At 39.1% G+C, this 27,538-nt stretch overlaps 1 protein-coding gene across 1 annotated transcript; it reads right to left on the bottom strand.

Annotated features, from left to right (window-relative positions):
• Positions 1 to 535: 535 nt before the first annotated feature.
• On the bottom strand, positions 536 to 27,538 carry dmrt1 (doublesex and mab-3 related transcription factor 1). The gene is given in 8 exon segments (XM_034118725.1): positions 536 to 693; positions 12,619 to 12,621; positions 15,868 to 16,039; positions 20,606 to 20,665; positions 20,667 to 20,687; positions 22,753 to 22,910; positions 26,310 to 26,484; positions 27,368 to 27,538. Coding segments are annotated over 8 exon segments (918 nt in total).

Genomic DNA, 27,538 nt, shown 5'->3' with positions numbered 1-27,538 from the left:
ATATCTCGGCATATGTCTGGGAGTCCTTATAGGGCGGGCTGGTAGATCAGCACATTGCAGATGTTTTTGGTTTTGGTTTATATGGTCAAATTAAATTGTTTTCATAAAAAGGCATTAAGGCGTTTGTTATTAAGAAAGAGCCATCAGATTATATTAGTTTGTGTAGTGTGGGATAAGAAACATCTTTAAAAAATATTTTTAAAAGTATTCAAGGAATCCTTGATTACAGAGTTTTAGCTTGAACAATGTATTGTAGAAAACACTAACCCTTTTTTCTGATTGTCAATAGCTCGTTCATTAACAGCCAAAATGTGTGCTTTGCAGATATTTGCACGTTGTATTGTTTTTTCTAACTTTCTGTGCTGATGAACTGGCTTTCACGAAAAATGCACAAACAATTTGTGATTTCAACGACTGTATGAAATATACCTCCTGGACAGAAGCAAACAACCTGCAGCAACAGTGAACGGTGAGGTTTCTTTGCTTAAATGATCTCATAATCCTTTTCTTCCTGGTAGCTCATCCTTATCTTCTTTTACTTGCCGGCGTCACCATCGACGATGGAGTCCACGGTTAAGTTGGGTGTCTCGCTGCCGACCTGACACTCGTTGACGTCAGAGTTACCCAGGGTGCTGATGGACCTGCAGGGCAGGGCGGAGCTGTGCCCGGGGGGGGCGCTACCGGGGGAGAAGGCTGCAGGGACGAGTCAAACAGGAGGGCAGGGTTCATTTAGGTTATAATGATGAAACAAACTTTTCCCCAAATTGCTAACTGTGACGATATCAACAATATTGTTGACAACACTATTGTAATAACTATAAATAGAGGGGCCCTATAATGCTTTTTGGGGTCTTTGCCTTTCCGGTAGTGTATCATATATTCTTGCGTGCATGTAAATTGTCTTCATAGACTCAAATCCCAAAGTTCATGCCAGAGTTTCTCTCCCACACTCCCCCCCCCCCCTGCCTGAAACGCCTCTATTGTAATCCTTTTTTGCTTCTGTAACATAGTGACATCTTTATATTATACTCGCGCTTCTATTGGCTGGCGCTCCAACGCATTGTACGTGATAGGGTTAAGGTCTCTAAGCAGGTTCTGCCGGCGGCGGCGGGGGGTGTGTCTACAGAAGGTCCAGTTGTGATAGACACGGATCACCACTGGTGACAAGAGATACTGCCTGTGCTGCAGCTCCTCTTTTCACCCTCTATCTGAAACCAGAGCCCAGTCTGCTCTGATTGGTTAGCTGGCCGGCTCTGTTGTGATTGGTCAACCGCTTAGAGATGTCCTGCCCCTTAGCCTATATTACATACAATGTTGCTAGCCAATAGAAGAGGACGTGTTACAATGATGTCACTATGTTACGGACGTAAACAAAGGAGGCGTTTCAGGCAGCAGGGGAGTGCGTGGGAGAGAAACGTTTGGAACTTTGCAGACCATTTACATGCACACATACCTTTATAACACTACAGGAAACGGAAAAGCTTAATAGGGCCCCTTTAAATATTTCTTCTGGTAGAATATCTACTTCTCAGAATTACTGGGTAAAGTATGTTTATGTATTTGAAAAGTAAATACAGCTCAAATCTCTCACTTCTCTTTCCGGTATTGAGCTACAAATCTTGTTTCTTGGATACTCCTCAAAGTCATTAATATGATAAATATATATTGCCTCGGGTAGGTAGACAGCACAGCAGCACACATCAAATACAAATTGCTTTGTACTGCAAGGCGAGAAAATAAAAAGGAGAGAAGAAATACTATAGAGAGACAGATAGAAGCTGTGACATCAGCGCTGCAGAATGAATGACCCTCTCTGTATTTACCTGATATAAATATGACTGCAGTCAAATCGTTCTTCAGGATTTATAGCAGATTGAGTCAGTCAGCGAAAAGGGGAAGACACTGAACACAAACAGAAGATCTTTGTATTTAACACGAGAGCTCCTGTATGCCATCCCACCCATTTGAATTATAAACCGGACTCCAGTTTTGCCGCTCAGCTATTGTTGTTCTTCTACTGTGGTATCTTAATCATTTGCCAAAACAATGCCTGAAATTAAATACCAAAACAAAACTTGAATAAACTAATTTTCTTATATAAAAAAATCCTATTTCCATTAAGCAAAGGAGCTTGCTACAAACCAACTGTGGCAAGAGTTTAGAGATGCAAGGGATGCAAACTCATCGGGCACCTTTTTTACACAATGACAAAAAGCCATATTACACAGTTAAGTTATAAAAAGACATTTAAAGAGAAACAGGGCATTATGAGTGGCGCTTCTCCATTATCTCTCTGGAGGGAAATGTGGGATTTTAGTCTTTGCAGACCATTTACATGCACACAAACCTATATAACAGAGTACAGGAAAGGGAGAACCCCAAAAAGCATGTGAGGGCCTATTTAACCATTTTATGAGATGCAAAATCTGAAAAATGTATACTATATATACGTTTAGAATAACATTACACCATGAGCAGTGTTTCCCAGAATCCTCTGGCATCTCGATTTGCCCCCCTCATGCTTCCTCAACACCCCCCCCCCCCCCCCCCCAGCACCACCCCTCCCTCTCCCTGCTCCTCAGCAGTGGAGGTGGGAGGGGGAAAGCAGAGTAATTTTTCTCCTCATTAACTTCCTGATTGGTTTCGGACTCCAATTTTTGCCCGTCTGCAGTTTGTCACCAATTCCAAACTGGCAGCCCAATCGTTAATACTAATGTTTGTGTAGCTAAGTGCACCCTGCTCTCAGCGGTCCACTTGTACAGCAATAACGGCATGTGGGTGGAGGGGCGCAGCAGCTGTGAATTAGCCCCGTCCACTGTTAATTCTCTGCCTGTTCATCAGCAGGAAATCTATGACGCATAATTAAAGGCTAAACGCAACTGGACGAGTTAGTTTAACAGGAGATGTTAAATCACGACACACTGTACACATGTTCTCTGCTGCATCAGACTGTCTTCAGCTCGCCGGTTTAATACAGATTCATGTTGCTCAAACACCGGAAACACTTCTCAATTAGTCACAGGGCACCTAACTTTAATGACACTCGTGCTGCAGCTAATTAAATAATTACCTTTTATTTTAGTTGTTTCATTTATCCATTCATTGTCTGATCTAAAAAAGCAATAAGGAAACAAAGATTTCACATCTTGAAGTGACGACTTAAAATTGTTAGTTTGTCACAACATACAATCAAAAAATTATACATTAATAATAGTGTGAAATACAAATAAAGGGGCCACACAATAGTTGGCATTTTGCACGAAACAGATCTTAATTGATGACTTTATTTTTGTTTATCTATTTTCTGTTGATAGACAAATGATTACTATCATTTGTTTGTTGTCAGGTAATCACGTACTTTTTAGACATCTGACACAACGAGGAGTACAAATGTGATAAATAAACTAAAGTAATTGGATCAAAATATACTACATAAAAAGTAAACTCCTCATTAAGTAGTTCAAAATAAAACATATATTTTAGAATTGTATCATAATTGTTGATGCAATATGGTTGATGCAATAATGTGTAAATGACTTGAATGTCACAGCATACTTTTTGGTAGTTACATTTTTAATAATACACTAGTTTCATCTTTTTTTTTTTTCCCATTACGGTTTTAATCTGTATTGCCATTAGTCATTTAATTAATTAAAGTAAAAAAGGTACACTATTTGTATTTTATAATCTAATCATGTTTTAGATTTTTTAAATGATATCAAATCTTACATTGAAAAACAAAGTAGTTATTTTCAAACAAATGCAGTGAGGTGGAGTAAAAAGTAGAATCATTGCCTCTGAAATGTTGTGGCGTGGCATTATAAAGTATAACAAATACACTCATGCAGTATCTTACATTGTACTTGGGTACACATGTTTAGTATAACATATGAGATCTTTGGTTACAGCACGATTCCTGCTGATACTGTATGTTACACTTCTCTCCTTCTGAGCCCCAAACCATGAACAGTCTGTTTTCAGGTTCAGACTGCGAACACTAAATAACAAAACAAATGTCCCGGTGATGCTGAATGAACGTTTGCCCTTTCCCCAGTCACTCAGCACTCTATATAAGATTTCCAAACTATTAAACAGTCTTTGTTTGGAATAACAAAAGGAAGCTTTTTTAACCTCCCACTTGTCCTGTTAAGAGAAGGGAGGAGGGGTGAATAAAGGTGCAATCATTTCTGCTGCTGCCAAATAGGGGAACAAAAGCCCAGATGTGAGAGGAGATGGTAATTCAGTCTGATGCAGCGGGGATAATCTCTCTGTGGGTTTCATACTCTACACTCAACCACCGTACACAAGGGTCATAGGGGTAGATAACACCTAAGTAAACACACGGGCACACGCACACACGATTCTGCATTGAACTGTGAGCAATGTGAGGTACAGAAGTGTCTGAGAGAGCAACTGCATATAAATGAAGGTCCTTAATTAGGTCAATTCATCTGCATAATATTCCTTCATTTAATAAGTGTACTGTTTAATTTTTAATATGTCAGGAAAAGGTTAAAAATGCATAAGAATAATCCCAATTTCTTGAAAGTCAAAACTTGAAATCTCTTGATTTAAATGGGCAACAGTCTAAAACCAAAATGTGTGCAGAGGAGTATTCAGGGGATCACCAAAGTCATTCTGGTTCATCCTCTGGGTACCATGCATGTGTGTTTTCAGAATAACAAGGATTTGACTAAAAACTGAAATAAATATGTAAATCCATACATTTTAGAAGTTGAAACTACAAAATGGTGAAAGGTATTTTTTCTTTGTTATCATCCCAAATGTATTGGTTTATTATCAAAATAGTAATGTATTTTAAATATACTACATGGTATATGGATAGACCTGTATTTTTGCACACTTTTAAAGAGGGTTTGTTTTCACAATTTGGGTTTGACAATGTTGCATTTGACAAAATAATCTAAACCCTTTTACTGGCCTTTTTTCTCTGGTCTAGTGTCTCACAATGTAGACATTTTCTCAGGGTGACAATATTCAACGCACAACCTGCAAGTTACCAACGAACAATCACCTGTGGGAATTTGTCAGTGCTGTCCAGGGACAAGAGCAGTTAGTGGAGGCTATCATCACGGGAACAAAAATTCAACCTTAAGAATGAAGAGTTGCCTGTCACATGACAAGGTTGGCCTGGAATTAAATGGCTCCCATTAAAATGATACGAGCTGTGTCCAAAAGAAAAAAAAATTAGAACGTCCCTGGCCAGTTTGAGAGGGTCCCACGGGTGTCCAACTGAGGACAACGCTTGTAGAGATGGACGCTCTCCTCTCTAGAGACGACATGGCGTCTGGCCCCTCTTCATCAGGCCAGCAGCAGGACTTAATGACCCAGAAAAGTGAGTCAAAGAGCAGACAGGCTTTAAACACAGAGTGCTGAACAGTGGAGGGTCCTGCTGTGTTCACATCGCAGACCTTCACCCTCAGTTTCAAATCACTGCTCTCATCTCACTGTTCTTGACTCTCACTCCTAATTCTGAAAGTCATTTATGATGTAACCGCTATCTGATGATAGGAAGTCCCTGCAATGCCGGAAACTCGAGGCATTCATTGTTTCCAACATATTTCTTTATGAGCGATAAATGAATAATAATAATAATAATAATAATAATATCTCCTGCAAAGCACATTTCTTTCGACATAAACTGTTGTCCAAAATGGTTATGCCACATTGTAGGAAACTAAATCCTTATACATTTTATATTTTATATGACTTAGTGCTATTTTTCTTAACCATCGTTGAGGAGGTGGTCCGAGTGGATGGTTGTTCTGTCAAGCACAGAGCTTTGACACAGATAGGGGTTAAGATAAGAACTTTGATTAAGGTTAGGTTGGCTAAAGTAAATATGCCCTGTGTTTAACTAAATTATAATTCTGTCTGCTTGTGATCTTAACATCCCAATAAAACATTAACATGCCCATACAAAATTATCACATATTGCTCATTTAAAAAAAAAAAGCAACTGTTAGATAGATGGATAAAAGGGAGCGCTTAATACATTGAAACATCAACGTCTGGACAGGACTAGATGAATAATCACAAGGAGCCAACAAAGACTTTGAATATCTTCACCAAAATGCTAGATATGTCATGTTGATCCTCACAAGGGTCACTCAAGGATTCATCAACTGCACCGTCTATGTAAACCTTCATCGACAAGATCCTGGGCTAATTCACTGAATGAGTGGAATCTTGCTAGCAGTGTTAGAGGAACATTCAGGGGATAAACAAAGTCATTCATCCTGGGTACCATGAATATGTGTTCAGAATGACAGTTATTGAGGTTTTTAATCTGGACCGACCACAACTACCAACCCTACATCCCCCCACTAGCTTGGAAACGTGTGCATAATGTATAGATCATTCAAAGATGATATGAAAATAACTTGAAGAGAAGATTGGAAATGACATATTTAGTGATTTATCACTTATTTATTGTCAATTTATGACAATTTGGTCTTCCAAACTTGTATTTTTACTTGCCTAAAGAAATTGTATTACCATACAAGCCGTATTTATATTTTTCACTTAATAGTTAAGGCTTCTGAAATATTACTCCGACTGATAAAGTAAATGCCACAAGTGCCCACACTGAACTGTGCCCACTGCTCTCACAGTAAGCCTGGCAGAGAAGCACAAGCTTTACAACTCATTTCAAGCCACATCAAACACCTTAATCAGAGAATTGAATAAAGAGTCAAATAATAGCCTTTACATTATCATGAATAGGGACTTGAGTTAAATCTTCCACGTTTTCCTCAATCTTTCTTCTCACAAATGCAGATCCGTGGAGACAATAGTTCAGAGCGATGCAGTCTGTTATGCAGCCATTACGGGGGGTCAGGAAACACTTAAAGGATCATTATTGGTCTGCTATGGAGCTGAAGAGAGCGCAGGGCTGACGCAGGCTGACAGAAGGCTTCGGTGTCGGGGTCAAAGGCTAATTAAGCAGAGAGGAACCTTTGCTCCTGCATTGTTAAACAATCTGTCCCCGATGAAGATGACTGCCGGAGAGGCGTGACACGGCCCTCGTCCCTATGCTAAATCTCCATTTCGGCTACTGTGCCCCATCAACTCACAAAATGGCCTGTCAGTCTACCGTCGGGCTTGTTGACGTGAGCCGTCGAAAAGTTATGGATATGCAATAATGAGCTGAGGCGGCCCGATCAATATTTGTGGGACTTTTCTATCATTAGGTTTTAAACAAGAGATTCATTGAGGGTCGACAGGGTAAGAAAAATGCCAAAGTAAAGGACACAGGAAGAGTGAAATATATTGCTATGGAAAGAAGGACGCCTCCCAAGGGTGCTAAAGCTGCCATATGTGTTTATCCAAGCCGTTCAGCTGTTTCAGAGAGCTGCCAAGGCGACACCATTCGTCAATCCACGCTGAACGCCGCCGCTGATGCTCAGAACAACGCAAGCAAAGTGACTACAAGGGCATGATTAGGTAGGAAAGCACCGTCACTAACCAAATCTGCTTTGTACAAAGACGCAGGGGGAAAACAACCTACACTATATGCTCGTGTAGAGATGTGAGTGTATGAAGTATTTTACATGCAGATTAAATATACGTAAGTGTTTGTATATTATTATTAATAATTTGGATAAACAACCTGTGAAATTCGTCGCACAGAAATACTGAAACCTCTCCAGTTATGTTAATATGGTTAAAATGCATTTATTTTTCGATTGTTTTCTTTACATGCAGGCTTCTCTATGGTAGGGTGTCAGGACGGGAAAGGATGTGACTATTAAATCAGTTATTGTTCTTCCCATAATAGTAGAAATAGAAATGTGAAATTGTGCACCTGTTTTTGGTAAACATCACCCTTTTTGTCACAGAAATATTTTGATTCAACTGCATTTTTATTAGTAGCATACATTTTTGGGGGGATTTATCTCCTGTCCTCTGCTCATCTTCCTGGTTGATCAAGAATGATTGTGGGGTTGGATGTTTTTCAGAGTCTGCACGTCACTGACTGGCTAAAAAGTTCATCCATGAACCCATACACTTGAGTCATTATGTATCAGAAACACCTCTCTTGGAGATAAGACATGGACCTTTTTTCATTTGTATCAAGCAGGGAAAAAGCACGATGTGTTAATTTTTACTAACTTGACATTTCACATCATGTGATGTTACTATGGTAAATGGATTGCATTTACTGTATGTAGCACCTTTCCAGTCTTTATGACCCCTCAAAGTGCTCTTACATAAACAATCAGCATTCACCCAATCACACATTCACAGATGCAGAGGCTGCTATACAAGGTGCCACCTGCTCAGGAAAACTAACATTCACACACACACCGTTGGGAGCAGCCTAGGGTTACGTTCCTGCCCAAGGATACATCGGCATGTTGATTGCAGGGGATGGAAATTGAACCACTGAACTTCCAATTGGTGTAAGACCACTCTACCTCACACCCCCTAATGCATATGTGCATATTGCGATGTTTATGCTGAAACAAAATGGTGTGCAGCCCTGTTGCACATTGTCACCTTATCACAATAAAGCTGTTAAAGCTGTTCACATTTTTGACCCGCTCTATCGAAATCAGTCGGAAGTCACAACGGCTCATTTCAAAATAAACGTGGATTTGCGTAAAAAAATAGTTTTTCGGGGTTGGGGTGTTTTGTTTGATTTTAAATAAACAAAGTCTCGGCTTTCAGAATATGAAACTTTTATTTCCAAAATCACACGATAAATACATTTTTGAAGCTTGTAAAGGGAAGAAGGCAGCTCTCACTCGCAATCTGCTCCTCCGGCTGAAATTATGAATGTAAGGCGTATAGTAATCATAGATAACACGACAGGGTCCGTTACAGTTTGTTTTCATCTGATTTCAATCAAACAAAGTCTTGGCTTTCAGAATATTAAACTTGTTTCGGCAAATTCAGATGATAAATACAACTATGAAGCTTGTAACGGCATAGTTACAAGCGGAGAACGGAGTAACTTTACGTCACAGCAGGCAAAACAACAGACGGTGTTTCTTGTGAGTGTTTTCCCCGGGAAACAAACACAATACACACAAACGCAAAATTACACAAACACACACACACGTATGCACACACGCACACTCGCGAGCTTCCCCCAGACCAGTAATCCAAACAAAAATATCTTCCCTGATCATTTGCTCCGCTAATAATCAATCAAATCGATGGATTCCAGAGAAGAGGAAACTTTGAAGGCCTTTTTCTCAAAATGATGACTCGGTGACAGTCATTATATAATGTGACATATTTTGCTTAATATTTGGAGTACAAAAACAATCCTGATATCATTAGAAAGGTAGGAATCTCCTCTTTCCAACAGTGTATACAACTCATAATGTGTCTTCGGGTCAATGCGACTGATGTCGATGGAGCAGGTCACATTTGTAGGAACAGGACTACCTGTGATGATTACACATGTTACTGCACAAACACAGCATGAGATCAAACAGAAGTCGATTGAACCACCTTTTATTTCTTTCCAAAGCCGGACAGTGTGAGAGTAAGTGAGAGAGTGAAATAGAGAGTGAAGGGAAGAGGACATAAACCACACAGCCCGGCCATTTAATGTCTGTACAGCCCCAGGCCTGTGTTAATGGTGGTGTTGTACAACACATTACAACGGTGCTTGTGCCCTGAGCAGACAATCAGACTGGTATTTAACCCATCCACAGGCCCTGCAGGCGACCAGGGCACTTAGCAGCCCAGCAGGGTGCTGGAAGACACTCTGACCCCAGCAGGGCCACTTTCTCTGCTGCTGGCTCTTACTTACAGGTTAAAGCAAGTCATCTCCTCATTCATTTTATGAAAAACGGCAAGGACATTTTTATATTTTCTAACATCTTTTTTAGTGTGTGTGATGTGTTTAATGGACTTAAAAAGAGAAAAGGTGATGTCAAGTAAAAATATCTTGAACTGTACGTCATGATTTTTGCTTCATGGCATCAGCTTTCTCATTGATAAGAGACAACATTGTGTCCGCAGAACTTCAAGACTTATTTTTTCATCGGTTTCCAGCAGCTAGATTTATCATGGATGCACAGTTAGAGGATCAGAAGCAGAACCTGGGTTTATTCATTATGATTTAAAATAGTAATAAGCCATTTCCATTTGTTTCAGCACCACATACAACTTAAGCATTACATTTTTCACAACAGGAGTTGGAAATGGGTTAAAACTGAAACTCGTTCTAACTACATGTTGAAAAGTTAAACAGACCAATTCCTGCCTAGTTTAAACGTTGCCATCAAAACCAATATTTAATGGTAATGCTTGAGGTACTACAAGCAATAACGTGTAGTAAAAACGAGTTAATAGAGTATGAATAGTTTGAAGATTAAAACCTTACACCACAGTTTTCTTCCAGCCATTGCTGTTCTCAGGCAGTGAAACAACAGAGGATGTGTGCTGAGCTGAGTGATGTCTCAGCGTGTCAGGGAACAGAGGAAATGAACTCTTGCTGCTACATGACATGAAACAGCACTTCCTTAGAAAAGGTCACCTCTTGGGTTAGAAGTATTTGTTTCAGGTTTAATAAATCCAAAAGAGTGAGAGGCCTTTTTGACACCTCCAGAATGAGTGTGGCCTTGAGTGTGTGTGTTGGAAGGGACTTCCTTAACTGTTTATGTGAGTGAGAGAGAGTGTGTGGGCGTGAGTTTAAAGTAATCTGATCTGAAAGCAGGTAAATCCCATTTTACACCCGAAACAAAGAAACTTACTGATGGCAATCTCTCTGTCGTTTTTACTCTTTTTTTTCAGAGGAGGCTAGAACTTGAAACGACAGTCTTTATACGCAGTAACTCACTCTGGTGTACAGTACCGTATAGATTGAAGCAAGAAAAATCAATAGAATATCATCTAGAAAGATAGTAATGGATTTCTAACTTAATGGGCTCACACAGGTCTATCGATTAGCAGGATTAACATCTGCAATACCTCAACAATCTGATTTGCATTTAAATTACTGTACGCTCCGTGCTGACACCAATATAACAAAACAGACATACGTATAGCCAGCGCAGCGGCGCTCGATTTTGAGGTCTGACATTAGCATAAATCTTGTTTTGATAAAACAAAAAGAAGTGTAAGGAAAGTTGCTGTGCTGACAAACTTTGAGCAGTTTTGTATTATGAATTCCAGACAAGGACAAAAAAGAAAGAACATAAACACGGACGGACTGGGCTTGAAGCCGTCTCCTGTAAGACTGAAAGAGCCATAACTCTTGTGGGGCAGCTCATCTGAGCCTCTCCGTTTGTGGAGAAACACTGTGTGTGTCTCTGTGTGTGTATAAATGAAGGGGAGAGGAGGGGGGGGGGCAGTGTGAGGTGAGATGTTGGGAGGGCAGCGAGGTGGGGTGGGAGTTTGATGGACTGCGCTGTCACCTCCCGCTCGGCGATTTACGGCGGCGGGGCTGCTGACGAGCGCGGGGCAGTAAACAGGCCGGTCGGGGGCGTATTTCACACAGAGCTGGCTTTTATGAAGAACACCGGGACGGCTTTACCCACAGCTCCGCCCGCCCGCCGTGACGGATGGAGAAAGACGCATGACAAGCTTCATCATTGTTTGTAAATCTTAACTGTTCCCGCTCACTAACTCCAGAAGGCAATTTTGCGGAGACAGCGGGGCCCACGGAGGGGGAGGGCGGAGGAAGAGGAGGAGGAGGCGGGAAGGGGAAAGGACAGCGTGGCACTCCTGAAGGTTATTTGGATCTCTGTATTTGGCCAACTGATTAGCCCTATCCTGGGAGGGAGATAAATCTGACGGGGCAGGTGGAAGGGGAGGTATAGGCTCAGAGATATTTCCTCCAGCTAGATGATCCGGAGGCACACAAGGTGTCCGGCCACAGAGAAACATCTCAGGGATTAAAAGGGGATGTGGCCGAATTTGGACGTACAGGTGTAAATGTCAAACTAAATCCGCAAACAGAATAATATTGTGTTTAACCTTATTTGAAAGACTTTAGATGTTTAAGTGTTGTTGGATATTAGGAATCATTTAGCGATAAAAAAGGCACACAATAAAGCCCACCTTTAAATTGTTTTTCTTTTTGATCAAAACAAGATTTCAACTGGAAGTGAATCATAAGCCGATCTACAGAATATTAATCAATAACTATTTTGATGATTGATTTGCTAAAAATGTTTAAGTAAATAAGTAAAAATTCCAAAAATATGTGTTCCCAGTTGCAGTTTTTTTAGGTTGCTTTGATAAGAAACTGAGTATTTTTAGGGGATATTGGAATGTGAGTCTGACAAAACAAGTCATTTTAAGACATGATCGTGGGTTCCTTCAACTTTTGACGGACATTTTCAATATTTCCTTCACACATTGTAGCCTAAATCATAGACAGGTTATTATTTTAATAATAATGAAACCCAACGGGATGTCATTTATCCTTCAACACACATTCATATTTGAGGAGCTAGCACCAGAGAGTGTTTGATGCTTGTGTGTAAAAATGAGCTCCAGTTCGGAAAAACCCTCCATGTCGCTCTAGATAAAAGCAGATGAAAGAAACTTCCTACAGAACCCGATGGTAGCCACTTTAGGACAGATAAGAAGTTCATTATGAGAGGCTCACAGGGACAGCATGCACACAACCTGCTGAGTGATTTGAACCCAGCTAAGATTTGAACAAGCCTTGGAACAACTTCAAGGACAATATCTCTTCGCCTTATAACTATTATCATTATTACTGGCTGCTGTCCCTTAGTTACACAATTCAACTTCTGTAATAAATCTGTAAAAAACTGTGCATATGCTTCCACTTTTAATACTATCACCTGGCTGCTATCACACTAGTATATGCTTCACTTATTATTATTTTTTAAATACTGTTACTGCTGCCGGATATGCATTTTGGCTCTTAACTTTTGCTGTATCAATGGAAATTCCATTTAATGCCAATGAAGATGTGGCAGTCGGCATTAGCCTGAATCCATACAAGTCTGTAAACCCTGGGCAAAGTTTAATACCATTTTAAGTTATATAAAGGTCACCTTATTCTAAATTAATCCATCACACATTTTTACCATCAGTGTCTCAATGTTGGTGATATATTTTCAACCTCATCTACATTGTATATAACTGCTCTGGTAAAAACTATTCTCATTACTTAACACTGTAGCAAAGATGGTAACAAGATGTTGTGTCAATCATTTTAATTTTTTTAAATGTTTGTAAAACACTTAAAAAAATGCACTGCTGACGAGTGTCGTTGAAATGACCTGGTTTGGTTCAATACTATAAATTAGGGGATTTGTATTATTATTCTAATTCGCACTGCTTGTTGGTAAGGTTTGTTTATTGCCTCTGTCTATCTTTTGGTTTTTCTGCATCAAACATTTAAGAATACAAATAATAAAATAGATATATTAACAGTATGTTAAAACTTGACTAAGGGAAAAATACAGAAAAAAAGACTTTAGTTAGATATTGCTTTCTTCTAATGAGTCACAAGCTATAAAAAAAGACTGATTGAGATGGACCACCCACTGAGAGTGCTGTTATCTTGTAATGGAGCATGGCGGTTCACGGTGAGACCCTCACAGGAAACGGACAGGTGAAAGTCAAACACAAATACAGGTTCAGAGAGATGGGGGAGTCTTAAGGCCTGAGATGCTGGTGGTGTCAGCAGCCTGTTGCACTCACAGAAGGATGTTGATGTTGTGCTAATGAAGCGTTCCCCTTATGTCCTTTATAAAGGTTGAGTTGTTCTTGGAGATATTTTTTTTTAAAGTTTTTAGACATATATTTAGAGATATTACATTTGTTTAACTAAACCTTTTCGGCTTCTTTAATCCCACTTACTACCAAAAGGAGAAAACCAAAATTCTATGCTTTAACAAAAATAAAAAACGGATTGACAGCACGAAAAAGTCACTTAACTGTGACTGTATGACTATTAACCGCATATTCTAAAAATATTTCTTTTAATATCTCTGTAGAGACACTAAACAGTATTGGAATTACAAAAAAAATGGATATGACTGGAACGAGACCCTTGTGAAACCAGTGCTGTTATTTATGGGACAGTGTTGAAATGGGGAGAGAGGGAATGATATGCTGCAAATTGTCCCAGGCTGGATTTGAACATTTGATTTGGAAACTCCATCACAATGTCTCGCCTGGAACTAATATATTTAACTACAGCATTTTTATTTATATAATCTTCAGGTAAAAAAGGGTACAGAAGTTATAGATACCAGGTATCTGAGAACCACTAAAAAACAAGACAATCGCTAAATATAAAGCAGGATATTTGGTGTTGGAAGTGTCTTTTAAATAAAAACATGCTATAATAAAAACCATATTGCCAGAAGACAACTATCAGTGGTTGTATTTTCTGGTGTGCCATGTTTGATGCATGTATACACTTGTCTGAACGAGAAGCAGAGTTGATATACTGTAAAAACTGTTATGGTGTTATTTTCTTTTATAATATCTGTCATTTATTTCAAACCAGCGTTGGTATTTTCTGAAACAGTGAACAGACTAATAAAGCCTGGCTTTAAAGGGGTGAAAAAGATCTTCTCACGGGTGCCATATTCCATCACAGTCGATCGGATAGGGAGCTGATAAATACCTGTGACTACTACCTGAGACCCTGCCTCCGACCTTTCTCCCCTGCCCCAAATGGTCCTGGACTCTATTCTTGACAATAAAGCTGACTTTGACTTTTGACTTTGACTTTGTTCTGATAATGAATGTGACCTTTCCTTTTTCCTTAGATCATTTTGAGTTATTTAACTAATCACAGCCACACAGCAAATGTTGCATTCCATACTGTACATACGCGTGCAAGATCCCTCTATGGGTAAAGACTGTACCAGCAATTCATTTGTGAAACTCAATGCCACTACTTGCGATCTTTCTGTGCTTCAAAAACACTTTTGAAACCTCTAAATGCACTTAAATCCACCAAAGTTGGAAAGAAAGTGTCTTACAAAATTGCAGTTTAAAATGTATTTATATGGTGCATTAAAAAAAAAGAAATCCCAGTAATGTCCAGACATGCCAATCAGCCCCTTTACTCCTCTCTGCTGCACTGCTCTGGATTTTGTTATGTAGTTACACTATGCACTTACATGCACTCTTTGCAAATACTTTACCAAACATATTAAGCAATCAGCAAAATCTGATTTACCCACATTCACAGCTACTAGCAGAAAGGCAGAAAATCCAGCAATGCTCTGCTAAGATTTACATCTGAGATATGTGACAGAGTGCCAGGAATGTAATGATGCGTGGTCAGAAATCAAAGATCAGATCTACTCCATCTCAAAATCATGAGGAAAAGAAACAGAGCTGCACAGTCGGGTCAGTGACAGTTTTGTGGTTTTAAAATTGTTAAGTTCTTTCTGCAAATTATAGCAAAAAGACGTGTTTAATTTCCATGATTGACTGTGGATAATAAACGCTTATGGCTGAATATCTGAGCACTCTTTTGATTAACTCTTCTGTCATCCTTTTAATAACAGTGAGGTAAGTAAGGCAGTTTGTAACACAAACATTGGACGCGAGTCAGACCTACTGTACAAACATAGCTCTGTATTTGAAGTAAAGTAAAAGAGTAAGTATAATAAACGTAAAAAAGCTTCACTTTTGACTAATTTTATCGTATACACTTTATGGCACTCTTGACTCGAGTGCAATCCTCCCTTGAATGTTCTTACTCACACTGTTGGTAAAGTCTGGGTAAAACTTTATGGGCCCTGATAAGAGTGTGTGTGTGTGTGTGTGTGTGTGTGTGTGTGTGTGTGTGTGTGTGTGTGTGTGTGTGTGTGTGTGTGTGTGTGTGTGAGTGAGAGTGTGAGTGTGTGAGTGTGTGTGTGTGTGTGTGCAACTCACAAGCTGCCATAGTCTCAGAGCAGTTGTTGTTGTCATCCACGCTGAAGATGGGGGGCACACAGCTGGAGGAACCCAGGCCCTGAGTCAGGTAGGTGGCTGCTGGGTAGTAGGAGTGCATGCGGTACTGAGAGGACATGTTGTGGCTGGACAGGCGGCCCTCACCATGAGGAATCTGTTTCATACAAGGAAACACAAAACCTCAACTTGCATCTCAACATGCCGTTTTTTTCGGATTTTTCTAGAGATTTTTCAAAATCCACGAAAGAGATGTTGGGTATTGACGGACTGAAACAGCAATATACTAACAACTATTTTTTTTCTTTCTCATTAAATCAATAATTGTTAAGCATATAAAAATGTCAGATAATGGTGAAACAAGTTTCAAGTGTGTTCGTTTTTCTGACAACCCTGCATCAAGTGTAGTCAGGCAGTTGTTTATGTTTGTATGGGATTTTTAAATAAAATTGGTATGGTTATTGTAAACTATTTTGTAATTTAATTCACACACAGGACCCAAGATGAGTGAGTCTCTAACTATTTATGGTCCTTCAGCCTCGATCAGGACTTAACCTGAGCAAAAAAAGGGGTTTTAAATTAAATGAAAGTATATTTTTTCCTATATTCTTTTATAACCAAACCAATGTAAATCTCTGTAAAGGGACCATAACCTTGGGTATATATCATTAGCCGCATGCATGCTAATCCCAAATACACCAGTGGATATACTCGTGCATTTTTTGACACAAAACAAAACGCATTGTCCTATGACCCCCTTCCTGTTTGACTCTACGGTCCTCCAAATCAGCCATGAGATATTCACAGGCAACACTTTAACAACCTTATCTGCCAAAAAGAAAAATAGAGTTAAAATACATACTACAAACAAATAAATGACAGAGAATTAGCAGTGTTTGAATTCACACGTCTGTGGATGGCTCTAAAAATGGCTTTCTCCAGTCCTCTGAAAACTTTAAAACGAGCTGTCTACTCAGCAGCAAGGCCGCCTCACGCAGGGTTTTCAATTTCACTTTTATGGAATTTGATTTCTGTCAGCCTGTAATATGTCACCCGTATTGTCCACACCATCAATTCTCCGACAGCTTTATAAACTGTTATTTAAGCTACACTCAGCTCTTGTATTAGGCCGTGAAAAATACAACAGAGATTGGACTGGAGTGTTGAAAGCGCACTGAGCTTACGGTTTGCCCGACACATACAGCACCAAACAAAACCTAGTGAAAGTTCCTACAGAAAAAGCCAAGTTTGTTTTTTCAAGCAAATGGAATAGGTTTACATCTAGTTGTTACAGGCAGATCCCCACTAAATAACTTGCTAAAACTGTCAATTTAACGCCTTATAGTTTGTCATTTCTCAATGGAGTGATGGGGTGAATACTATTTTCAGTGGTTTGTAGATTTTTCAACAAGAAAAAGCACAGATATAGCCAGTCAATCTATTGTCTAGTCACATGACAGTTGTACTTTCGCTTTGACACCAGGTTCACATCATACAATATTTGTTTCTATTACAATGGTCACTGTGTGAGATGAAGTGTTTATAGAGTCATAACAGCTTGCTGTGAGGGCACCTTCTTTCCATTGACAAGAGGTGTCCGAAAGCAAAGCAGTAATAATAGCTGGATTGTAATTTGTTCATAAAAAAACAAATAGCCTGCCTTTCCCATAGTTTGTCGGCTAATTTCGCTTTCGACCCTTATGGATAGAAAGACAAATTCTCGTCGTCTCTCCAGTTAGTTGTTTTTCACACCGGAAAATTACTTTAGGGAATGGGAACCGCGGTGCATTCTGGGGCGTGGCGGACATTTATGGAGGATAGAGTCTATAGCATCAGCAACAGCCGTCAATATGCATCAGCTATTTTGCATCTGAAATTAATAAAGTATGCGCAAAATATAAATGTCCGTCAAAGAGAAGCTCTAGGCAGAAACAGAGGAGAGTTAAAAATATAAAAAATAACTCAACGCATAACATAACATCCTGACCATGATTAAAACGCTTAAAGGTTGGGTAGGTAAGTTTGAGAAACCGGCTCGAGATACACTTTTAGTTATATTCCATGGAATGCTCTTAACATCCCGATAGCAATAAATATCTTAAGTGCTTTGACAAAAAAATCCATAAAGAAATATCATCTGTGGAAGCCGTAGTACTGTAAAAAGCACGACCAATCATTTTAGCCGGCCCGGCTAAAATAACTGGATGGCCTACCTGCCTGTCAGCCTTCCATCTGTGCACAAACTTATCTCGTGCCCTCATTGGTCATGTGTGCGTTTTTGTGTGTTGGAGGAGGGGCTCTGTAAGGAAGTGGCAGATTTTTTCCGGCTGTGTATTTTCAAATTCTAGCGCACTCGAGCCGGTTTCTTCAAAATTACCTACCGCACCTTGAAAGTGGAAAGTTATGCTTCTCCGCCCGCTGTACAGGTTAAGTTAATAGGTTGAAGTCTCTAGTATCCTCCAAATATGGACGACTTGCCGTTGATGACATAATAAAAGCTTTATTTATATAGCACTTTTCATACAGCAGGTGCAGCTCAATCACACATCACATTCCTATTCCCTATAGGTGTAATTTTCCAGGGGCAAGGAGTACACTTTTGGCGCATTTCCACTACAGCGCGGAGCGCGGTTTAAGCGTGCCGTGCCAGGCCCGTTTTTGGTTGTGTTTCCACTAGGCGTAGTTCCGGCTAGCGGGTACTTTTTCACAGTTTTCTGGCTCTCCAAAATCGAGGTTCTTTCCGGGCCAACAACCGGGCTGAGTATGCTAAACTACTGAGAGAATCGCTGGCAACTACAACAAAATGAACATATTTGACCGTGATTTCATTGTAATACACGTTTCAAAATGATGCCGAAGTAACAACATACTGATACCGGTTAGTAAAAACCATGAATTAATGCTTTGACAAGTCTGCAGACAAGACGTGTTTTCTCAATGGAGATTGGCTAAGTTAACGCAGTATATGTTCCGACCGTCCACACTCACAACAACGGCCTATCCAGACATAAATAAAGCAGCGACTGTATTCACCATGACACAGACAGTCTGTGGTTTGTACTTGTTTAACTTTTGTCTAGTTTCTGAACAGATATGAGGAGCTGTGAGCTCTGAGGGCTAACAGCTAACGGCTGATGTTTTGGTTTTGTGTTTCGCATTGAAGATGACGTCACGGCTCTGCCTACACTGCGTTACTATAGTTACTGCCCCAGTTCCTAAACTGTAATGGAAACGCAGCATAAAGTGAGCCTGGCCTACCAAGGCCTAACTATACCGTACTAAGCCGTGCGAGGCCCTGCAGTGGAAATACGCCATTTGTTTTAAATGATTTTGTGGCTGTGTCTTGTATTTTTGGCAACCCTTATTTTCTTGTACAAGTTGAGTAAACCAATCACCTCTCATTACACTAGTGCTCCATTCATGTGACAAGTGGTAATACGGCTCTGTGCTGACGCTGCCATTGTGTTAGCTTAAATTGTAGGTGAGCGCTGCGTACAAAGTAAAAATGATTTCCACTTTGACATCATTACGGGGAGGTAACAATACAAATTAAACTAAACTGACTCACCACAAGCTTTAGGTGTGCAGATATTGTATTGTCATGTTTCAATCCAGGATGTATTTGTGTCAACTGTCACGTCTAAATCTAAAGGTTATAGGGAATGCAAATGAGAAGCTAAAGGACCCTCTCATACACTCCACTATTTGGGTGGGTCTTCTTTCCAATACATTTTAACAACATTGAAGAAGTAAGGTAACATTAACTGAGATAATACCTCTTTAGTGGGTCCATTACTACCATTATCCCTTCTGTGTTCAAGCAGCTTACGGCCAAACCTACAATACTCAGTGAGACTCAGAGAATACACAATATAACATACCAACCTTTCAGTACTTGAGCTCCACAATATGTCGTTTTGTGCGAGTAGTGTTATTGACATATTGCCTTTTATTTCATTTTAGATTACTTCTCGACCTTATAATAATGGTTGACTGCCTTCATTTTTACACCATGAATGACCTGTGAGCCACTGTTAAAAATACAATTCAATCTTGTGTTTCCGCCCAATGTACCAAAATCACACTGAACAGTGACCCCATATCCAAGTTCAACCATAAATTGTGCGCAGTGTTACACAGCTAGTATCAACAGAAGTGGTTGTAAAGGCAGAGACAGCGTATCTAACAGCATAACAGCATATTTAGGATTTTATTCCTATGTTTTTATAATAAAATGAATACTCAGATACAGAAATGTCAGGATCCTTGATGACTTCATCAGGCTCTTACTTTCGGCGTGCGCCCTCATACCAAAATGCTGATTTTCCGCGTAAAATGTTGAAATGCCAGAAAACAATATTTCAGTTCATCAAAAAACGTATAATTACTCAAATTATCATAGACGGCTTTGTTTTTACGGAGCTCCGACGTCACGTTGTTATTTACGTCAGCGGTGCCATCTTGTATACGGGCCTCATGTTCTCCCGACAATTCATATACATACAAGATCAGCGCCACAGTATTGCCCTCATACTATATTTTTCTAGAAAAATGTCTGTTCATGACAACTAAAATGAGATTTTCTGAATGCATTTCTTGACACTAAAAGGTAGACTTTTTTCTTTGCACTGATGCCATAGGGGAGGAGAATGTTGCCACACAACCAGAGTCCTCTCTCTAAACTCACTGGCTAACGTTCTGACTCGTGGGAGGGCTGCCATACCTCCCTGAGAGGGCCTGTCTCCTTATCTGGCACCATCTCCTGTCTGGAAGCTCTGCACCACCCTTATATTATCATCATCCACCTGCATGACAGCCAAGCACCACTGAGTGCACAGGAGAGCAGAGGAGGAGGTAGATGAAGCGCTGATAAAGACCACAGCGTTTCCTTGAGGGTTTTCATTTAGTGGTGGGAAAAGCTCATAGTTCACTGGACTGTGATAATCGCTATTGATAAGATAAGCGTGATGATTTAAAGGAAATGAACATTTTTATAGCAGGTTTTGCCGCTGAGAATAACACTATTTCAAAAAGGTTGCCAGAGAAAACATTTACCTAAATCTACTGCCAAATGTTAAGTAATTAGTATAACAATTTGATTGACTAAGAACACTATATTAAGATAATGAAGGAAGTAACTGTATGCTGTATTATTTGTTTTTAATTTCAACTTTTTAAATAGTTTTATGCGTGTTAACTGTTTATTTTGTGGTGTTTAAGTGAAGAAAACTGCAAACTAAGTAGCAAATTATGGATTTTAATGTCCAGCCGTAACATATACTGTATATATAGATTCATAAACGTCCATTATGGCACTCTGTCATAAACAGAATGACTGGGTTTCAGGCAAGCACTCAAATTAAACTAGCATTAAGCTCAACTCAAAAGTGAAAATTGACATTTGAATAATACAGTTTGAAATATATATAGTTCTAAAAAATATGTGGAGTCACAATTCCAAACCCACCTTTTCAGATCTGCTTTTAATCTGTAAATATTGTTGTGTTTTATTTTAGTTTGTTGTTTTTATGAATTTGAACATGTTAAGTGTCTTTGAGTAGCATCAGAAGTAATAAAATGTACTATTATTATTATTGAGTAAATGTTCACTAGATATTATTACAAAGAAAAGAGCGATACCTCTAGAAGAAAAACCCAAATGGACAGAAAGTCAATGAGAAAAAACTTGGCAGCTCTCTGGATGGTGCAGAAAGACAACAGTGGTAAGTGCTTTAACTTCAATATGGAGACGAAATCTAAAATGAGCAACTCAAGAATAATCACTTTTGCTGGGGATGCAAATATCTGAGTATATTTCCAATACATTGTAGAGGTTAGGACAGGTTAAGGAAACAGAGAAAACACGAGAGAATATTTGGCTTTAACAGAAGATTGACAATTTCTCAATTCAAGCAATACTAGTAAAAACTGTGTCTATTTCTAGAGGAATATTTCATCAGGTCCTAGTTACAAACTGTTCAACTGTGTGTGTGTGTGGCACAATATACTCATCTCTCCAAATAATCAACTCTTCATGCAAACACATAAAAAAGGTAGTCCCTGAATTTGAATAACCGTAGCACGTTGCCCACTCAACCTGACAACTTCGCTAAAAATATCATAAATCAAAAAGGAGGATGGCTAAATTATGCTAAAGAGTGCTAACTGATTAGCATTAATGCGCTCACTTTCACCTCCGAGCGCTGAGGCATAGCGGTTTGTTCCTCTGCCGACAGACAATACCATTAACCTTTGCAATTCAGGCTCTGCCGTGCGCCGGCGGGTTGGCGGAGGCACTGACCCCAAAACTAGATGTTGCTATTGGGGGAACGGAGAGGGGGGGGAGGGGGGGCTAATGTTGTTCATAAAAACAAACCACCTCATCTGAGATCACTGGAGAGTTATAGATCTAATTTGCTCCATGCACAAGCTCATCTCATTTGACACAATAGAGATACATTTAGGCATAAATCAGCATGAATATATGGATGAATGAGGGTCCAAGTGTGTGTGTGATGGTGGGATGTTTGGTACTACACCCCCCCCCCCAATGTGTCCTGCGTTATACCGTAAGTGCTGACATTAGAGCAGACACTCATCCATCTCTAAGGAAAACAAAGAAATAAAAAAGTTTATATGAATCACTACTAGAAGCAAAGAAAATAAACTTCAAATGTCCACAAGGTTGCCTGAGCATGTCTCAGTTACATCACTGACATATCTGAGTGGAGCTTCATCCCTTCTTCTTCTTTTTTACATTTTCTTTCTTTCTGTGTTCTGTAAATCTGTTATTTTTTATACCGGGACTTCTTTACTGCCGACATGATTAGTCAATACAATACTTTGTCAAGGTGGTTCTCTCTAACTCACCTGGTATTGCTGGTAGTTGTAGAGGTTTCCGTAGTAGGCGGAGTATCGTGAAGGCTGGTAGAAGTTGTAATATGAAGTTTCCATCAGCAGGTCTGAGGACTCCTCGGTGTGAGCCCGGGCCCCGGCTGAGAGGCTGGGGGACAGACCCGAGTGACCCCCTGGGAAACACACACATATCTATTTAAAAACCTTTAAAATGCACTTCTTAATAAATAACTCCCTTCTTGTTTATGTCTGGTATTCAATTCAATTTAATTATCTTGTGTTTTATTCAATATGGGAGTCTATACTTATTTTATATTGTCTTTAAGGTGCACTGTGATCCCTGTTGTGAGATGAATTGTGAAATATATTTCTTTTACTTTTTAACATGTTATTGTAGTCTTTATTTGTATTTGTAAGTTCTTTTTTAAATACTTCAATTTCATTCTACTGTATTCTGTTTTTATTTTGCTTCTGTGAAGCACTTTGTTATTATGTATTTAAGATTATATAAGACTTTATTTTTCCCGACGGAAATTCTTGTTACAAAAAGATACAATAATAATACTAACAGTGCAGTAAAAAGAGCAACGGTGCTTTACTAATAGAATGTTTCAATATTAATATAATAATAGGGGGAAGACACAAACTATAATGTCAGAGGATAAAATAAGATGTCTGTGATGGATTTTAGATCCTTATTGCACGTATGCATTATACCAATTGTAACTTCTTTAATGTTATATAATTGTAAAACCTTTCATGATTTCTAAGCAGAGCTCAAGCTAAATTACATTTATTCTGAGCCTTTGCCGACCGTTGAATCTTCAATGAAACAGACTATCTTTCAATCAACCAAAGCGTATTTATGGTATAGCCCAGTATCACAAATGTTACATTTGTCTTGGGGGGCTTTATGCAGAATATGACACCCTCTGTCCTTACACCCTCACATCAGACAAGGAGAAACTCCCAAAGAAACTCCATGGTTAATGTGGGGGAAAATGGAAGAAACCTTGGGAACAGCCACGACTCCTGATCCAGGCAAAGCCTTTAATACTGACAACCTGCCAGTTGACAGACACAAAACACTGTGGGGAAGCTGGGCTAGTAGCATTCATATTTGTGACATGAGTATACAGGTACAGAGAAAGAGAAAATAGAAGTAAGGTGTCCCCTGACAGTCTTAGTCTATAGCAGCATAACTAGAAAATGTGTTATGTTTATCTTTATTTGTAATTCTTGTAGATTGACTGTCAAAATGCTGCTGTGACAAAACAATTTCCCAACTTGGAATGAATAAAGTATCCATCTATCTATCTATCTTTCGGCTGATTCAAGGTAAGCCTTAGCCACTCCTAACTATAAGCTTTATCAGAAAAGTAAAGTCTTAAGCCTACTCTTATGAATGGATAGGGTGTCTGCCGCCTGAACACAGACTGGAAGCTGACTAGCCAAATGCTTGTTAGCCAAATGCTCAGGCTCTTTCTGGTCGGTGCACTCCCTAACTCAAATTATAATCAACAGCACCATCTGCAGGTGGCAGGTATTATCTACGTCATAGAAGCAGACCTAACACAACACACCATCACAATGCAGAAATACGTGCTGGCCGATCAGGCGAAGATGACCATCATCATCATCACCTTCATTACTTTTTTATCTGTTGTTCTTTCCTTATCAACAAGGCCACATTGTTCTCGGGATGACCCTGATCTTTCACTTTACAGAATGAAGACACTGTGCAACACTGAAGCCGAAGATAATGACATGCGTTGTCCCTGTTGTGATTAATTTCACCAGTGAATCACGGAGTGCTCGACTCCCTTCCTCACCTCAATCCTTCCTCTCTGTTGCCAAGGCCCAAAGTTCATTCTCACAGAAGCACAAAGCAAAGAAGTCAAAAATGAGCAGCCTTGACCAACGTCATAATCCAACTCCTCAAAGTGTTCTATCAGTGCGGGAACATCATATCTGTGTCTGGCTCCACAGCACTGCTCGGAAAGAGAAACAAACTGCCCTTTCATATTCTCCCAAAATAATGTGTCTGATTAGTGATGTCCATAAGAGTGTTCTTCTGATGTGGATTTATCCTTTTTTGTTTAAAATATTGAATTCAAGTTGACTAAACAGTCATCTTTACAAAGGTATTAATATGTACAAATATACCACAAACACAATATTATAGTGTCTTTGCTGCCTGTTAAACTAAAATCTTCGGAATAAGGTTTTACTTGTCAATATGTCAATTTCTTCACAGGAAGCTTTAAAAATAACATAATATGATATCCCCATCTTTAGAAAGCCAACTGATAAAAACAATCTTGTGAATTATGAATGTTATCTTTCAACTCTTCTAAAGATTTTACAGAAGACATGTGTATGTTCTATTAAGGTGGACTGACTTTAGTCGGACCAGTTATTCTGCAATTTGGACACGTTTTCGGCAGTTTTGGTAACGGCCTGATGATATCTGCTTAATTTTCAGAGCAGGTTAAGCCTACTGTCTTTTATCAATTATCGGAAAAACCTTCATATTTGAAATGATAAAGGGTTGAGATCAAGTTTGACTTAAGAAATTGTAAATCTAAATGTGATATCAGTGATTGGCAAAATGTTTTATTCAGTAAACTACATTTTGTGAGATTGCACGCATTAATCATTAATTTATTTATCTATTAACTCAACTGCAAAACAGCACTTTATAACTGCAGCTGTGTTTTATATGCTACATTTCTAATGTGAATTCCAGCAAATATTTTTCAATAATTCCCAGAGCTTTTGTTTGGACAAAATGAATTTATACTGGGGACATGTCTCCACCACTTTCAGAAATGGCCAATTGTGTCCGCCTAATCTTTTGTTTTGGTTTCCAAAATGGATGTCACGTGCTGCGAGGAACTCTGGATGAGTTTGTTAGGGACTGGTCCCCAATTGCACCGTACATGAAGTTAGAATGGTCAAGTGTTATAACTGTGGGCGTAAATATAACATAATAAGTAAGTACTCACACATGAGAGAGTACTAGGTTACTACTGCTGCTGTTTGTTTTAGTGTTTTGTGGGTTTTATCACATTTTGTTGTGTTGTCCTTAATGTTTTATCGTCTCACCTTGTAACTTCTGAAAATAAAATAAAAAATATTGAAAGAGAAGATAATTTGTTAATAATATTCTGAAAATAGTGTACACAAAGAATTGTAAACTTATTTTGCACAAGAGAACATGTTCAACCCCGAGGACTGTTCACACTTTTTGGGTGTATTTGTGCAAGTGGAGCAATATGGACACGTTTAATATTAGTAATAATTTAATAGAGAATAGTAAAGCAATTGTTGCTCCAGTTAATCCTAGCTTAGTTACTGCCCTAGTTGTCCAAAAAAGTATTGTATGAACGTATGTATTGTTTGCGGGGGGTGCGTAATGCAGTAGTGTTTTTTTTTTATCTGAAAAAGGTTACCTCACCACTTTTTCTAACAAAGTGACGCCCACGCCTGTACAGCAGTATAATCAGCATTACTACATTAAAAGTGTGACATGCGAGATACGGGACAGATGTCGGTTGTGGATACCTCACCTGTGACGGCAAGAGAAGAAGCGGAGGTGCTGGTGGGTGTCAGGGCTCGCCCCTCCAGGGAGAACAAGCAGTCTGCCCCAGCCTCATTCTTCACCATCACATCGGGACCGCTCAGAGATACCGTACCACAAATCCCAAGCTCCTCTTCCTGAGCCTGCTGCCGTCTCAGGGCGACCTTGAGGGGGGAGGAGAAAATGAAAACCAAATATTATGCTTATCTACTAACTTTGTAGTACAGTCTACACACTGTAGACTCTACAGCTTGATAATGTAAAGGTAACATACAAAAATAGTTAAGTAATTAGTAAATGATTACACATTAATTTGACTTTCTGAAATTGAATTTACCTAAATTAGCAAAAGTATATTTATGTCTCTGCACAACTCATTTGAAAATTGTTTGTTATATTATTATATTGAATTATTGATGATTGAATGTGTTCAGCTGGTAAATGTTTATTGCCAATCTGTATTTAAATCGAGTATTTCAAACTGTCAGATAAATTAAATAGAGTAAAAAGTACAATTTGGGCCTCTGAATTGCAGGAGAGTAGAAATATAAAAGTTGCAGGGAATGGAAATACTAAATGTAAATACTCAAGTTCCTCAAATTTGCTATATTCCCTAGTTTTAAAATGTATAATAAGTGTTACATAATCTCAAAATATAACTAAATTGTTAGTTCAAGCTAGAAAGTTACAAAGTAGGCTATTCCACCACATATGGCAAATGTATCTGCTCTAAAAACGGTATTCATATTATTTATCTAGAACGGTCTGCTGTATGCAACACGTGTAAAAATACACACATGCAAGGTGGACATTTTAGGTGTGCTATGTAAAATGTAAATGAGGGAAAACAACTTAAGTAAACTTAGACACATTAGTTAAAAAGTATACAAACATAATTTTAAAATATGTTACTTAGCAGTTAACGTAACATCACAACCCAGAAACTATTTGCTTTCACGCCAAACCTCTAGGTTTAAAATATATCCTTTTCGAATCAAGCTAACATTAGCCGGTTAGGCTTAACATGAAGAAAGTTTTTTAAATTACCTGGGCCGCCATTACTCTCTGCCTCTCTGCTATAAGCTTGCATTTTGGACACTGGCAGTCCCTCCAGTTGCAGAACCGTTTGTGTCCCTTCAGAGGAGACACATAGCCGTGGTTTCTGCAGCGGGAGCACTTGGGCATCCTCGGGGGTTTCTGGCGCTTGGATGGAGACAT

Source organism: Trematomus bernacchii, unplaced genomic scaffold (assembly GCF_902827165.1).
Source record: "Trematomus bernacchii unplaced genomic scaffold, fTreBer1.1, whole genome shotgun sequence".
NCBI lineage: Eukaryota > Metazoa > Chordata > Actinopteri > Perciformes > Nototheniidae > Trematomus > Trematomus bernacchii.
Note: the sequence above shows the minus strand (reverse complement) of the source record. Positions and strands in the feature narration are given on the sequence as shown.